The sequence below is a fragment of the Selaginella moellendorffii genome, unplaced genomic scaffold (assembly GCF_000143415.4).
Source record: "Selaginella moellendorffii unplaced genomic scaffold, v1.0 SELMOscaffold_49, whole genome shotgun sequence".
Lineage (NCBI taxonomy): Eukaryota > Viridiplantae > Streptophyta > Lycopodiopsida > Selaginellales > Selaginellaceae > Selaginella > Selaginella moellendorffii.
The window spans coordinates 396,609-412,314 of record NW_003314310.1 but is presented as its reverse complement, the minus strand read 5'-3'; the positions used below and the strand labels follow the sequence as shown (position 1 = coordinate 412,314).

General features: G+C 49.1%; 4 protein-coding genes and 1 non-coding gene across 5 annotated transcripts; 1 reads left to right on the top strand and 4 right to left on the bottom strand.

Annotated features, from left to right (window-relative positions):
• Positions 1 to 274: 274 nt before the first annotated feature.
• Positions 275 to 1,453, top strand: LOC112350379 (cilia- and flagella-associated protein 77-like). Its single transcript, XM_024686468.1, has 6 exons — positions 275 to 449; positions 518 to 602; positions 656 to 740; positions 821 to 896; positions 972 to 1,036; positions 1,101 to 1,453. The coding sequence occupies exons 1-6, from the start codon at positions 339 to 341 to the stop codon at positions 1,360 to 1,362; spliced, it is 684 nt and encodes a 227-aa protein (XP_024542236.1). The 5' UTR covers positions 275 to 338; the 3' UTR covers positions 1,363 to 1,453.
• On the bottom strand, positions 1,360 to 4,431 carry LOC9647779 (laccase-4). The gene is made up of 6 exons (XM_024686465.1): positions 3,381 to 4,431; positions 3,169 to 3,320; positions 2,859 to 3,103; positions 2,676 to 2,804; positions 1,670 to 2,605; positions 1,360 to 1,604 (listed from the first exon to the last, which is right to left on the bottom strand). The coding sequence occupies exons 1-6, from the start codon at positions 3,507 to 3,509 to the stop codon at positions 1,474 to 1,476; spliced, it is 1,722 nt and encodes a 573-aa protein (XP_024542233.1). The 5' UTR covers positions 3,510 to 4,431; the 3' UTR covers positions 1,360 to 1,473.
• Positions 3,922 to 11,191, bottom strand: LOC9647778 (DNA-directed RNA polymerase I subunit 1). The gene is given in 24 exon segments (XM_024686464.1): positions 3,922 to 5,050; positions 5,110 to 5,624; positions 5,627 to 5,799; positions 5,852 to 5,992; positions 6,050 to 6,357; positions 6,406 to 6,604; positions 6,660 to 6,862; positions 6,915 to 7,126; positions 7,178 to 7,325; positions 7,394 to 7,660; positions 7,713 to 7,931; positions 7,980 to 8,127; positions 8,177 to 8,265; positions 8,310 to 8,576; positions 8,628 to 8,815; positions 8,873 to 9,032; positions 9,084 to 9,266; positions 9,314 to 9,514; positions 9,578 to 9,790; positions 9,863 to 10,022; positions 10,088 to 10,257; positions 10,314 to 10,480; positions 10,740 to 10,813; positions 10,861 to 11,191. Coding segments are annotated over 22 exon segments (4,725 nt in total). The 5' UTR covers positions 10,329 to 10,480; positions 10,740 to 10,813; positions 10,861 to 11,191; the 3' UTR covers positions 3,922 to 4,504.
• On the bottom strand, positions 10,555 to 10,684 carry LOC112350419. The gene has a single exon (XR_002993762.1). It is a non-coding gene; the product is annotated as a small nucleolar RNA snoR77 (small nucleolar RNA).
• A 1,975-nt stretch (positions 11,192 to 13,166) lies between the features above and the next one.
• Positions 13,167 to 15,512, bottom strand: LOC9647943 (protein POLLEN DEFECTIVE IN GUIDANCE 1). The gene is made up of 10 exons (XM_024686466.1): positions 14,876 to 15,512; positions 14,701 to 14,798; positions 14,543 to 14,631; positions 14,408 to 14,481; positions 14,221 to 14,356; positions 13,986 to 14,159; positions 13,831 to 13,928; positions 13,645 to 13,767; positions 13,523 to 13,594; positions 13,167 to 13,474 (listed from the first exon to the last, which is right to left on the bottom strand). The coding sequence occupies exons 1-10, from the start codon at positions 15,476 to 15,478 to the stop codon at positions 13,289 to 13,291; spliced, it is 1,653 nt and encodes a 550-aa protein (XP_024542234.1). The 5' UTR covers positions 15,479 to 15,512; the 3' UTR covers positions 13,167 to 13,288.
• Between the last annotated feature and the right edge of the window lie 194 nt (positions 15,513 to 15,706).

Below are 15,706 nucleotides of genomic sequence, written 5' to 3'. Positions count from 1 at the left end.
CTAAGGGAGCAGACTCAGGTCTCGAGTTCAAATGCTCTATGGAATATTGAATTTTCCCTTGGTCTAGCTAGGATATGACTAAGTTTAATTGATGACAAAGTTCTCAAAGAAGTTCACTCGTTCGCATTCCACTAATACTTGGACTAACGTTTTAGACATAGTCAACGGTCAACGATCAAAGATACTGCCACATCAGATTTGGCGCGCCCAGACTAGAAACCACCGTTGCGGGCATTTCTGGCGCCAAAGAACGAAAGAGAGAATCGGTGCTCTTTCCACTGTGACGCACCGATCATCGCGCTGCACGCTATTTGCTGCAAATCCGATTGTTTCTCGCCATGCCCACTCCTGCCAATTTCGTCTATGACGAGCACAATGTGCCGCGGATGGGCACCGTTCGCAAGTCCTTCCAGACAAATTCACTGCTGCTCAAGCCTCGACTTGGAGCGGTGAGTGTCCCTCTCTTTTCTTGCTTCATTTTTTATGATCTCTCTCTCTCTCTCTCTCTCGTCCCCAGGTGAAGAAGCCCACTCAGGATCTTCCAGAGCCCAACTACATCTATGGCGTTTGCAACGATTTGGAGGCCGAGGGAGTGAGAGAAGGTAGATATTTTTTACGAACGAAAACAAAAAAAAAGCGAGCTTGCTTGATGCAGTGATGACGCACCGAGAACATATCCCAGATCCAGACGCTATCAACGGCCCCGATTTGATCCAGATGAATAGGCTCGCCACCATTGCGTGTGTTCTTCACTCTCTTTTCTATTCATTTCCATTGTTTCTCATGTTTCTGTGGTTGGATGTTGATGTGCCACTGTCAGCCACATCGTGAAAGCTCCAGGAATTCGACCCTTCCGGAAGAATCACTACTGTCCCTTGCCAGTGAGCCAACGAGTGGTATGTTCTAACCAGAAAAAAATAAAAGGAGAAAACGATAGAGAATTCGTCTAAGATTCCCTTGATTTGTTCCAGGGAACCCCACCTCCACTCCCCTCGGAGAAAAATCCTTATCACGTCTATGGTTGCAGAGGAGAAAAGTATGCTTCTTTCGATTGATCTTCCGAAAACAATGATTTTTTTTCTCGTTCTCTCTTTTAACAGGAACGAGGACATGGGTAAGGTGATGAAGAACGGCTATGCTGACGAGTGGATCAAACTCCAAATGTTCCACCAGCACAAATACAACCTACCGAGGATCTGCTTCATTCCTCCAAAGACCAACAACGCCACAGTTATGTCCGCTCACGCGTGCTTCCATCGAATGCACCCCAATCCTCCGTCTCCCAGATTCATCCTCTCCAAGTTTAAGAACGTCCCTCACAAGATTGACAACGTCCAGCCCATCCCACTCAAGAGAGACTAACGAGAAAAATTCCTTTTCTTTTTCAAGATCATCTTTTTCTTGCCTGTAGAAACATTATCATCTCGAGCTGGCTGGCCCAAGATCAAAAGAATCATATCTATAAAAATCTTACTAGCATCGCGGGAGATCTGGCGGTGGAGGCGGCAAAGTTTCGTTAGCCCGAGCACCGTTAAGCACAATAAAAGCCATCGTCAACCCCCACATTGTGTGCACCTCTAAATGGCAGTGGATGTACCAAACACCTGAAAAACAGTTGTCACATAAAAACCACCAAAAAAAAAAAAGCTCTGAAAGAAGAGAAGCTCACCAGGATTGTCAGCCTTGAATCTAATAGCAGCCCACCCTCCAACTGGAACTCCGACAGTGTTCCGTCGCGGAGGATCAAACAGGTTGAAAGTACTCGTCTGGCTCGAGTTGAAGTTGCCAGTTCCCTGCCCGACAATGTAGAAACTGTATCCATGGACGTGAATGGGATGGTTCTCGATGCCGAGGATGCTCGTGTCCTGGAAAACCATCTGGACGTTTGCGTTGTATGGGATGACGAGAAGTCGGGTCCCTCGCTGCGGGGTGGTGTTGTTCGGAGGAGTCCCCGTGTAGTTGAAAACTATCGGCGGTGTGTCCGGGAAGTCGCGAGTGAAGACGCCGGAGATGTTGTTGTAGTAGGCCTGGAGGAGAGCGATGTCGGGAAGGACGAAGGAGATGTTGTTCATGGAGGCCGTGAGCTTGGTCCCAGCGATCCCCTGGCACACCCGGTTTTCACCGCACGGCTTTGTCCCGAGGCCGATTGTGAAGAGCAAGCTTCTGTCCACTGTCTGTGGGACTGGCTCCGGATGAGTCGTGTCCGCCAGGCTCCTCAGGCTGGCCGAGAAGTTTGCGACGAGGCCAGTGTCGTTGGTCGCTGGGAACGTCGGCATTACTGGCGGGGTCGAGTTCGACGAGCCTTGGTACTCGACGATTGCTAGAGTTGGCGTCGTCGGGAATGGCACTCCCGCGGCGGAGCTGTATGGACTGGCTCCCATGTAGTATTTGGCCGTGGGTTGGTTTGTGATGAAGAGCGCGGTGGTGCTCTGGCCCGGGGTGAGAAAGATGGTGCTGGTTGTGTATGGCTTGGTGAAGTCGCCGTCGATCTCCACGACCGTGAGGTTGTGGTTGGCTACGGTGAAGAAGAGCTCCTGGTTGAGAGCAACGTTGACGATGCGCAGGAGGTAGTGCTCGTTGGGAAAGACCTTGAGAACGTACACGTCTGTGTTTGGGGCCTGGGAGGTTTAGAAGTATGCTCCAGAAGAAGAAAAGAACAAAAAGAAAAAGCTTGCCTTGGGACGAGCAATTGTAAAGTGGCCCAGGATGACCATTGATGGTGTAAGCATCTGACAGCTGCGGGGCTCCTCCCGTCAGTAAGGACTGCGACTCGACATCTTCGACGTTTGCGTTCCACCATTCCCCTGGAACAAGAACAAGAAGGCAAGAATGAAAACTTCAGAATCAAAGGAATTTACCAATCAGAATAATGTGCTCTTCTCTCGGGTAGTGGAACGGATAAGGCACTCCAGTCTTGGGAAACACCACAATCGCTCCATGCACGGTCGCTCGAAGCCAAGTATCGTGAGCGTGCCACCAAAGAGTTCCACTCTGCCTTTGGATCTTAAACTTATACTGGTATGTGTCCCCTGTTTGCAGTGGACACTGAGTGATATACACTGGTCCATCAGCCCAGCCGGATCGAAGTTGCCGTATCCCATGCCTGGCCACAAAATTCGATCTTGAGTAACTAGAGATTGCTAGAAAAGCGAGAAGAAATCCAAGAACCAGTGGATAGTGATGTTGTATTGGCAATTGTTGGTCACATTCACCACCACCGTATCTTCTTCATCGGCATAGACAACTGGTCCAGGGAAGAGATTGTTCACGGCAATGAGCGACTTAGTTTTACACAGCTTCGAGACGGTAAGAGGTTGTACCTGCATGGGAACATCTTTTCTCCTTTAGAAGCACGATGGGAATCGAGTGTGACGACTTACCAGAAAATTGTATTGCCTTGTCACAGCTGCGAGTACCGAAGATGCATTGAGGACGAGGATCCACAGCACGGCCGAGCGGCAGCAGCATTGCCTTGCGTGTCTCGAAGCCGAGAAACCATCCATCTGCATTGCCTCTTCCCGGAAGAGAGAGATCAAGTCCAGTGCTGCTCGCCTCTGCTCATCAAACTTCTCTCCCTGGTGTTGGTCATGCCCGGCTAGCCGAGCTTCCTCTCGGCTAGGAAGCCCGAATTTCTATATCTTTCGACCAGGGATCTCATGCGGACAGCTATTTGTCCCGGAGCAGCGAGTAAAAATACTCCCGACACCCGACCTGTGTCCACCAACTTGGAGTGATTGACGAGACCGGCACTGTAGCTCGCAACCACCAATACGACGAAAAGAAATCGAGCTCCAGCTCCTCCTCTCGAGTCCCAATTATGAGAACGAACTCCCGTCGTTCTTTGTTTTCCTTCTCATAAAACCGGGACGTAGCTATCTCGTTTTCTGTCCGTCTGGCACAATGTCACCGTGAGTTTTGGGATGACTCGAAGCTCAGAAGTGAGATTAAAGATTCCTTGCCTCCGATTTAGTTACGAGTCGATGGCACCTCCCCTCTCAACGAACGATTTTGTGGACTTCTATCGGCGATTCGAGAAGGACAAGCCACCGGCACAACTCTCCTTTTTATACGCTTCCTAGTTTACCAGCACCAGGTGCTCTGTTCCGCTATAGGCCACGGGTTTTCCGAGCAAAGTTTGAGTATTCCATCCCCTATTCTCCTCCTTTCCGTTTGTTCTTTTGCTTTTCTTTTCCCTCCTGGCCGCCGACGGGGACACTTCGCCAACTGTAGGTTGTCCGTCTATACTGGTTGTTGATCTTTCGTATCGGTGTGGTGGCGACTCTAAAGTTAAAAGGAACAATGGCTGCAGCCATCGAGCACTGGCAATCACCGACCTGTCACAGCTCCCCCTTATAAATATCCAGCGGCTTCAAATACCAGGTAGCCATCTCGTGTTGTTCGTCCGCCTTGCGCGCGTCTTTATTGAAACACCTTGGCAGCACCACGTAGACCCGAATCCACTTCTCGTGCTCCATCAAATACGTCCAAACCCGGACACTGTAAGTCAATACTGCGGCATGTCCGTCTTCTGGAGCAAATCAAAGCATCCTGTTCCCAGGCCCACTGTTCTCCCAACAATAATCCGTGAAGACGGGGTATCCAGCTCGTCGACTTGCCGCCGCAGAGACGCATCTATGAGGAACTGCGACGCGGTCTCGAAACTCATCTTGAGGAAAGGTGACGGGTTGGAGACGATGCCGACCCGGTTGAGTGGCCTGTAACCCCCCTGGAACGTCATGAAATCGGCAATGAGGCTGAGATGGCGGGCGTTGACAGAGATGCCGTAGGAGCCGAAGACGCCCTGTACCTCCCTCACGATGGTGGCTCTGGCTGCCTCTACGCCGTAAGTGTTGAGCATGGCGGCAATGTCGTTGGATGTGAGCTTGTTTAAGTCGAGAACATCGTCCGGCAGAGACCAGAGTTCCCAGAAGTTGACACCGTCCGTCTGGAGCGCGGGGTTTTCCGGTTTGCCGTTAAGCTCAATCGTGTTACACTTCTCGATGTTTTTCATACGCCGTACCGTCACGGTTTTGAGTACTTTCTCGACAATCTGCACGAGACAGCCAGCATGAAACAGCCATAAAGAAGAAACAGTAAAAAAATACTTACATTCGGAAGAAAGAGCTGCGGACTGTTCTGGTTCGCTTGGAATTTCATCTCGTAGCTTCTCCCACGAGCCCGAACGCTACTGCTCTTCTTCCCCTCTTTCTCTTTCCCGTGCCCCTCTTCCTCGTCATCCACAACTTCACCGCCCTTCTCTTCGTCGTTATCACCGTCGGCAATATCGTTTTCAGCATCTAAATCCATCTCTTGCTCGTCCTCTTGCTCGCTATCTGTCTCATAAGCAGCCTCGTCAGTAGTTCTCCCTTTCCGTTTCTCGGCATCGGCCCCTTCTTCTTGATCATCATCATCGTCATCTTCTTCAGCTACTTCCCCAGCCTCGACCACCTTCTTCTTCCCACCTTCGATTTCACCCTCCCCGGCGGGAGAAGGCTCGTCCTCCGAAATTCCAAGTATCTGTATGGAGTCTTTTGCCGAAGTGAGTGCCTTTATCTCCCTCTCGATTTCTTTCCTCACTCCTTTAGCAAAGACGGACTTGATGGCCATGTCTATCTCCTCATTTTGAGATCAAGGTGCGGCGGGAAACGCTCTTCAGGATATACACGTAGTCTCACTTTGTAAAGCCGTGACGGTACACCGTGATGAACATAGAAGGGAACAGCACTCACTTCGACCGTTTCCAAGATGTCCGGTAACATCACCTTGGTCATCACGCCGGCAAGCTTCTGGCCTTCGTCTCTGAACACGAAATCTCAATAGTAAGAAAGAGAGTAATTTCTTTTCTACCAACCTTGTTTTCCCAGGCTTCAACGGGCACGTCATTATAGGAGTTTTGATAGCCTTGGAGGCAACGGTAAGGATTTCGTGCAGCCTAGGAATACCCAGCGTCACGTTCATCTCACCACGTCCTGCAAAGTGGAAAGTATTGAGCCTGCGCAATGGTATACAGCCAGGGTCATAACTAATGATGGAACTCAGAAAGACTTACGTCATTTGTGTAGATGGTTCCCCGATAGATTGGCCAGCAAGAACACCGACTGGCTCACCAGGTGCTGCGAGGCTAGCAAAGTACTTGTGCGTCATCACGCTTCTGAGTTCCTTGATGTGTCTCCTGCGATACAATTTGTACGCCTTTTTCTTCTCTTCCGAGAGCCCACCCATAAACTTCTCAAACTTCTGTTCCATGGCCTCAGGTATGTCTGTGATGTAAGCGTCCTTGGAAACAATTGCCTTCATATTCTTCACGTCCTTGGCATGTTCTCCTAAGCCAAGCTTTTGAGTAATCAGGTCGCGGTTCTGAAAGAAAAGGCAGTGAGGGAAACGAAAAACCTCAAATGCCTTAACTGTAGCCATAAGGTCGAAGTTCGTCAAACAGCTGCTCTTAGTCACGTCCACGGCATCTTCTCCATAAAAAAATTGTATCACCGATCCATCTGCATCACGTACTGTAAAGTCGTAATTGATTTTCAAGCACTCCAGATTTTTTATTATGCATCTCTGCAAGTATCCACTCTTTGCTGTTTTGACGGCAGTATCCACAAGTCTGCAAGCATAGACGAATAGTGAGTTATTGAAAGTCCGCTTAAGTATCAGCATACCCGTCACGTCCAGCCATGCAATGATAATAGTACTCCTGAGGCCTTAAACCTGTCAGGAAACGATCTTTGATAAACCCACCGGACCTGGCAACAGGTTCGTATGGTTGAAAACAGGGAAGCGTCTTGCCAGACACCATCCTTGGCACGCGTTTGCCTTCTAATTCCTGCTGGCCAAGCATTGACGATATTTGCGTGAAGTTGACCTGTAACACTACAATTAGCTCACTGATACCATCAATATACACGTTTACGTACCATTCCTCCCTTTGCACCAGTTACCGTCATCAGAGATAAGCAATTTTCAGGGAAAGGCTTCACCAAACCTTTCGGAAAGAGTGCATTGTTTACTTCAGAAGTCACCTTATTCATAGCACTTGACATGAGCATATCGAGACGAGCTCGGCCGGCATCAGCTCTCAGCTGAAGAATTCTCCCAGTCATGTCTTTAATTGCTTCAATTCCCACGCCTATTGATGTGCATGTTAGAACCAAAGCAATGTAGACTTTTTTTCTCTTACTCGACAGTTGCTTGTCCTCAACACCCACAAAACGCCCATGCACAATGTCACCCAGCTCATTCTCCGCTGGCTCGAGTTTAGCAGCTCTCTCCTCTTCCGCTCCTGGGAGCAAAAGCATGTCGGCGATTCCACAAGTAAACCCATGCATCTGCAGAACAGTACGAAAAAGAAAAGAAAATTAGAAAACTTGAGAGTTAACAGAATAACTCCACTCACAAATAAATAGGAGGTGAACAGCCTGCTAAAAACCGATAGAAGATGACCAGCATCGTCAGCACCATACAGCTCTTGAACAGTGTGCACCAAGCCAAATTTTCCAAACTGAGCTTTGTCAATGATACCGCAAAGAAAATCGTTTCCTCGAACCAGAACCTTCAGTTCCTCGCTTGTCTTCCCAATGTAATCTCCCGAGACACGTATACCTCTTTCCATTGAAAACGGAGGTCTCCCTCTGGTGACATAGTTGAGGATTGTCGTTAAAACCTACGAAGTGTCAACAATTCTCAGTAACAATCAAGAAATCAAATAAACATACTTGCTTTCCGGACCACAGGCAACGAGGTTTCCAAATAGCTGGAGGGACAGTTTCAATTGCCGGATGATTGTCGAGCGTTTTCACATTGCGACCCTTCGAAAAAGTGGCAGATTCTAACGTCGGCATAGGTACGCAAGCAGAATAAACGAGTTGATGATATTCCTCCTTCGTTAAAAATGTATCCTTTTTCGTGAGAAGAGTTGCACTAATAATATGATCCTGTTTATACAGTTGATGAGAAAACAGCAAATCGTTACAATTTCTTACTTGAATGAGCCCTCGTATCGGTTCCCCGCTTGTCGGTACGATATACTGTTGGTTGGCATTGACAATCAGGTAAGCCTCGGCTCGTCCTAGTTCATCTTGTGGAAAATGAACATTCATCTCATCTCCATCAAAGTCTGCATTGTACGTACTAGAAAAACAACATTCAGTGCACTGCCAGATAAGTTTAGGATTTAAACCTGCAATTTGCGTAGTGCAAACGCAAAGCTCGTTGCCCTTTAATCACACGAGCTTTGTGTCCCATCACTCCAGGTTTGTGAAGAGTTGGCTACAAAAACAAATGAGCAACCACAAACATTAACCGAATTTTACCTGACGATTCGCGAGTAATATATCTCCGTCTTGCAAGTGTCGGTAAACTGTCTTTCCTATAAGCTTTTCTTTCTTTATAGTGTCAGTCGCTGTAGCGCCTGGCGTGGAAAGCAGTGTCTTTGCCGTAGCAACCCGCTGCCAATCTTTAAGGTACTCAAGGCTCACCCGAACACCCAGCTCGTCTTCAACATGAGTAGCCCCAGGATGTACGTTCGGACCATTTTCAACATTTCTCCTCAAGCGCTCGAAGTTATACGCTGTTACTTTCTGAAAGCAGAAAACCAGAACGTAAGTACTGTCAGCAATACGTCTTCATACCTCTGGATATGTCAGTTTTACAGCAAAATTTGGTGGAATACCAATTTCATTGACCGCAATAAAAGGATCAGGTGAAATGACGGAACGGCAGGTATGGTTTACCCTCTTCCCCATCATGTTCCACCTAAAGAGACCTTGTTTCTTTTCCAATAGTTGTCTGATTCCAACGTTTCTATCTTTCCCAGCAACTGCAACACAGAGGAATCTGAAACTTTGCAAATAACTCATCATGCTGACGAAAATACCAGTAGTGCTATCAATAAGTTCGTTCACGGCATTTTGCAACTCAAGCCATAACCGCAGACCATCCTCTGATTTTGCACCGCTCTCTGTAATAAGATCTGACAGCTGAATATTTTTTTCGACAACAACCTCATAAAGCTTGTTTTGAGGATGCTCCAGAAGCTGCCAGTGAACTTATTAACAATTGAAAAACATGTATAGAAGCAGTTTTACCTGATTATTGACATAGTTTGGAGGCCGAAATCGATTCGGTGTGACTGCAAGTGCTTCCAAGAAGAACAGAGATAAACCATCTTTCCGAGCAGGTGAAGGTGACTTTCCAGTCCCAACTCCACCCCAAATCAAAGAGCAGAGCTTCTCCTCGTTCCTCCACAGCGCACTCAAGTGTTTTCTTACCTGAAACTTGTATCAGTCTCTAAAAAGGAAGAACATGAGAACGTCACCTCTGAAGGCAGTAAAATTTTAGGCGCGCTGAAGTACCCGACTGCTTGAATACTCGAGTTCTTGGCAAATTTATCCGCTTTGGGCCTTTTGCCCTTCGACTCGGGAACGCTGGCGTCCATTGCAGCCGCTGCAGCATTTTGATCTCTAAAAATATGCCCGCTGACCATGTTCGCACTCATATGCCTAGAACTCAGTGGTTGCTGGAGAAAAAAAAATAGAAAAATGATTGAGTAAATAACCACTAGAAACACTCCCAAGGTTACCTGGAACAGCTTCCCGTGACCTTCGCTCCTGAGCGCTGGAACCTGCCCACCGCAAGAACTACATTTGGTCCGCGGAAGTTTAAAGAAATCTTCGATGATCTTCTTCACTTGGATAAAGTGCCCCGACGTTATAAGCATTTTACGCCCACCTGACGGATTCTCGACAACACTCTCTTTCATGATTTGCGTGAGAGCAATGCAAGCGTCTTCAACCTGTGGAAACAAATTTGGAAAAAGTCAGTCAGAAAACTCACGCTAAAGAAGCAATGGTTTTCCTCCACTTACTTTCTTGCGCTCGTGCTTGAAGTGGTGGCAAAAAACACAAACGCTCTTGAAAATTCTCACGAGAGATCTGTAGAGAAGAGGATTGAAAACTGGCATCACGAGCTCAATATGCCCGAAATGTCCAGGACAAAACAGCTGCATATCTCCACAAGTCGGACACCTGCGCAAAAAAAAAAAAAAAACCCAGTCTTTTAAGCACGAAAATGCTGAAAGATTGAGCCTTACACATCCGATTGTTCTGTAGGACCAAGAGCTGGATCATACAGCCCATTCGGCACCGGCTTCCCCAATCCATCCAGCAACCGCGGGCTGGTAATCCGCTTCACACTCATCGCTCGCACCTCATCGGCCTGATAATACGAGAATCCGATCGCCTCCATCGAATGCGCCGCCTCCTGCATCGATCGAAGAGGAAGAATCACATCCACGATCGATTTCTCTCATCGCCTACCTCTCGGCGCCCCATTTTCGCTCTTCGCTAAAACCCTAATGGCGTGGCACTAAAACCCTAGAATGCTCTGTACAAAAGTGGCTTTGATTTATACTTTGAAATCCTTCTTTGCTCGAAACCATGGACTACAGCAAAAGTACATTGGAAGTCTGTATCTTCCACAAATCCTGGCACAAGAAACGATCAACACACCACAGCAATTGTAAGAAACCATGGATAGATTTTTTCTCTCGTTAGAATCAATGTTTTCGAGTGTTACTTGACTTGCCTCACTGAGCCAAAAGCTCTCCGCGAGTCAGAAAAGCAAGAAATTTGCATCTCTGGGCAGATGAACGCCGTGCTCGCAGATTGATCGCTGCGGCAGGCTGCCTGAATTACTACCCAATCGGTCTCTCTCCCTCCTCAATGGAAAATCTTAGCACTTACGAGCACTGGGCGATCACTGGAATGGGCTTCAAGTTCTTGGGATTGTTCCTTAGCTTCTTCTTATACTTGGAAATCTAGGAAACAAAAGAGAGATAGAGCGCCAAGAATGCAGCACTTTTACCTTTGATTTGGGGACTGCCATGAGCTCCATCGATCCAGAAATCGATTCTGCTGCAGGTGCTCCATGCCCGACCTCGCTCCCGATCACTGGCGCCTCGGCAGGAGCGCACGGCGGCCGGATCGATGGCGCCGGATGGAAATGCCTACGGAGAACACGGGCTCTCAGCTGCCAAGCCACAGCCGCCATTCATACCCTAGCTCCCAAAGAACTCTAAACCCTAAACCCAGAAGCATATTCCAATCTCCAAACGTTAACAAACGCAAAAATTATGTACACGCAAAAACGAAGAACAACCTCTCTCTTCTCTCTTGTTCTAGTTTTTTGGTTGATCTCTCAGTAGTCCCAGCCGCTAAATGCTGTCTCCGATCGCCCCCTCGCGTCCATTGGCCACTCCAGATTCTGGCGATGGAGCACAGCGTAGGACGAGTTTGAGAAGAGCGGCGGAGTCTCCACTTTGATCCCGCGAGTCAGGCAAGGCACCGCTCGAGGAGTCTTGCGGGGCGAGCTCTCGAGCAAGTGAGACAGCCCGACGTGATGGTCTCCGTAGCTCAATTCCGTAGGTTTGAGAAACATGCACGCCAATCTGGAAGAACAGATCGATCGATCATCGACGAAAGAACAACCGTGAAGAACGTTTTACCTGTTGATGTTCGAGTTGAGCGACTGGCGCAAACCATTGAACGAGAAGAATCCCTGCGAAACAACAAAGAATCAAAACTGGAAACTGGGGAATGCTACGAACTAGCTTGTTTACCTTGAAGGAGAAAACGAAGGATGCCTCTGATAACTCCTTGATACCGTCCGACTTCCTGTCCAAGGCTTGGATGTGCCGCAGCTGCTGTGATATCTCCTCTAGAATCTCCATCTCGCCGTTGCCACCACCGCCCCTCCTCGGCCCTCCAAACGCGTGGTAATCCCTCTCGGCTTCCAGCGCTCTCAGCCTCGCGCTCAGCTCTCTCAGCTCCTCGCTGAGCTTCCCATGCGGCCGGGCGAAGGCACGAACAATGTGGTCGACGGCGTCGTCTTCGTCATTCCGGCTCACGGAACTCGAATACAAACCGGACGAGCTGGACGCGGAGCCATAGCTTCTCGAGTTCTTGAGAGGCGAACCATGGCTTTTCCATCTCGGACCATACTTCTCCATGAACTCGTGCTCGGACCGGCCACCCGACGTCGTTGCTGTGCTAGAAACCTCACGTAGATCGTGAATCCCGGACGAGCCACTGCCCTCTTCGTCGACGTCCATGCTAGACGATCCCACTCCTCGCGAAGGGCTGTAAACTCTCGGAGGAGATTCCACCCTCTCGAACGATTCCATCAAGTTCTTCCCTCGCTGCTGGCCACCCGCTTGTGAAGTCGCAGCCATGGAAGCACCATCCCCACTCTCCACACTGGAAAAGCAAGGCCTCTTCTTCCCACCAGCGAGAGAGCTCCGGTACATCTCCACCTCTTTGGACAGCGCCATCCTCTCCTCCTCCTGCTTGGCCAGGATCTCGTTGAGCATCCCAATGGCGCCTTGATCATACTGGGTGCGCTCCTCCACCATCCTCTTGTACTGGCTAGCTTCCATTTGCACCGCAGCCTTCTCCTCTTGCAACCTCGTGATCATAGCCAAGGTCTCGGTAGCAGCCACCGCGGCGGCATTCCTTTCTTCCTCGAGCTCTACGCTCAGCGCGCTCACAATCTCCCTCTCGGCCTCCAAGGCCCCCATCAAGCGCCTGACTTGCTCGTTGGAAATCACAGCATCCTCCTCCCGGGCGACGGAAGAGAAGAACACCTCCTCGGGATAGATTTTGGCAAACTTCCTCTTCACGGAGCGCTCGTTCTTGCCGGACTGGGAGAGAAGCCGGTTACAAAACGAGCAGCGCCCATGTACTTCGCAATCGCCGCCATTCCAGACATCCCAGCTCTTTTGGAAATCCACCTCCAACAGGCCCCCTTGCTGCTGCGCGAGAAGAAGCTCGAGCTTGCGGAGCTGCGCGGCCGCGGGAGAGGGCGCTAGACACGAGCAATACGCCGCGACGCAGCAATCGCAGACGCTGCCCATGCCCCCAAGCTACAATCCGGAGATCAAAATCTACTGGAGCTGAAATGCGAGCTGGCGATGTCTCCGACCTCAAATTTCCAGCCCCAGCTCATCGCTATCGCTCGGGGCGCCTTGGATTCCCCCCGCCCACTTCGTGGAGCTCACCAAACCCTAGTACAAAAGCCCTAGAACAGTGAGGGAGGGAGAACAAAGAAATTATTCTTTTTCATTCGGCCTAAAGGTCCACCACATTTTCGTACGATTATAACGTGCAACCATAGCCCAGCAATCGACGGTCAGGGATTTCATTCTATATCTGGCACTGTAGCCGTCAGATATTCGCGCCCGCAGTTACTATATTCGCTATAGCTAACTAACTCCGTTTGAAATGGTACATACGCTTTACTCCATGTGGCAACGCTTGAGATACCACGCAGCATACTTGTTGAGTGACCAACGCACGACGATCTTTAACGCTACCAAAATTGCGAAAGTTCCACCGGCAACGAGTCCAAATCTTAGCAGGGAACTCCAAGCGGACTTTGTCGAGATGTATGAAGCATACAGAGGAAGTATGACTTTGATAACCTGTGATCCAAGGTTATGGAAACATTTGAGAGAAAGTTCTAGCCTTACCACACAGGCGGGGCCGAGAGGTATGAATCTGAGAGCTTTGCTCCTGGAGGAGTCCTTGCGGCTGCTTGCAATCTGAAACATGAAAACTTGAGAGAAGGAACTTGAAAGATTTCTCTATAAACCTGTTCGCACAGCATCTCCAGGAACTCCGTGTAGGCTGCGGGCATGACTTGGTTCACCTTCGCTAGGAAGGAATGCTTGACAAGGTCCACAAAGGATTCGCAAAACATTACCATCGCCGCGTGCTGCACAACACAATATGGGATCAATAAGTCAGTGCAATACGGGAACTAGATAACGCAACGTACGTAGAAAAATAATTGCATCCATGGCCCTTCCACAAGAATGATGTTTTGCGCAAACGCGAAAAAGAGGCAAGTCAGAAGATGAAAGCGCTCCACTGTGTCTGCGGAAGTGACACAACACATTATTGCGAAAAATACGAGCGACACAAGCTTCGTACCAGTGTGAGCCAGATCATGCATATTCTGCTTGTTAAACCGCTTGAAAACGGTACTCTTGATCTCTGCGAAATTGTTGGACATTAGCAGCACAAGCAGCGACCTGTTTGTTGCGGCGTAATGGAGCGCCGCGGAGAGACTGATCGCTTCGAACAAAATTATAAACGAGTGGATTGGTGTGCACAGTTAAGGATGGAACAAAAGAACGAGATGAAAAGAGAAAATTTCGAAGGATATTGAAGCAGCCCACTGCTATGAGCCAGTTGAGAGCAAAAGTTTGTAAACCTGCAGCATTTGAAACGTAATTCATCGCTGAGAAATACAGAACCTGTAGTACATCCACGCCAAATGACTGGAAGAGTTTGTCGAAGACCTGAATCAAGACAATAAAATTCACGCCCTGCAAGGAAATTTTGAATTTTACCTCCAGCATGTTGTAAATGACATAAAGTTTTATATTCGGCTCAAATCGAATCGAGTGATAGATATAGCTGATATCTAAACGGTGACAGTGCAGAACGTAAGAAGCCAGAATCATCTGACATATAGATCAAAATACCTGCTTGCTGAAGAAAAAGAACCCCGAGAACCAAGACAAGTAAGCAACCGAAATCGGACAAGTCACTGGCTTCCAATGCTCGTCGCTCTCTGCCAGTCAGATAGAAGAAAGTGAGAAAACAATGTAAAAGAAAATCATTTCACACCTAGAAAATTCACCTCAGACGCCTCCAAAGAGCTATTGCAACTCGGACCGGTGTCGCAACCAGAAGCGAAAGAAAGGAGTCTAGGCAGGCGAAAAAACCAACGAGGATGAGCTGAAACACGAGTTCCAAAAACAAAGATAAAATGTTAAGCATGAAACTCTTGCGAAGTAGAATAACAAACAACTAACCAGTTCGCATCGCCAGGGGACGTGCACCAGAGTATTGTAGACGCAATCCTGACTTTTCTGATTTCCAGCTCGTACCGTTGCCTCCAAAGAGCTCCCTTCAAGCAACCCGTGAAAAAAGCCGCGAGCTTGCCAGGATTCGCCAATGTCGACTTGCTTCGCAGGCTTCTCGGCCTCGAAGCGATCGAAAACTTTGGTGTCTGCGTTACTGACAGCTTGAGGAGAGGGATGCGCCACCAAAGAGGAGGTTCCATTCTCTTGAAGAACAGGACCATCTCCATTTTCCTGTACCGCATGAACAGCACGTTTTTCCTCCGCTCCATTCTGCTGGAGTATCCCATTCACCGCTGTGGGAAATTTTGGTACCTCTTTGCGGACCTGCGCTACCAGATCGGCAAATCCCGCGAGATCGGCGCTGGATCCAGGGCTGAGGCTGAAACTCTGCTTGAGCGTGCCCTTTTTGCTCCGGCGCCGCCGCCTCCCGGAATTCTTCTCCGCCACGAGCCCGTTCCTGGGCGGCACCACTCGATCATCCTCGTCGCCGGCGACATCGCGGCTGAGGAGATCGAACGAGACACTCCGCTTCACCAAAGCAGCGGGCGCCATTGCTCCTCCAAGCTCATAGCTACACGTAAAGAACCCTAACCCTCCATGCGGTGGAAGGAAAACGCGAGGACTGGCCTACACGTGGTCGTCGACAACTGGATGGGGAGCGTGGCAAGAAATGGTATATCCTGCGCTTTCCTAGGTATCTGAATATTCCCACCCTGCCGTTCGTACTTGCGTACGGACTCGTCCACGTCGGTGCTCCTCACGGTCAAATCCTGGTGGGGA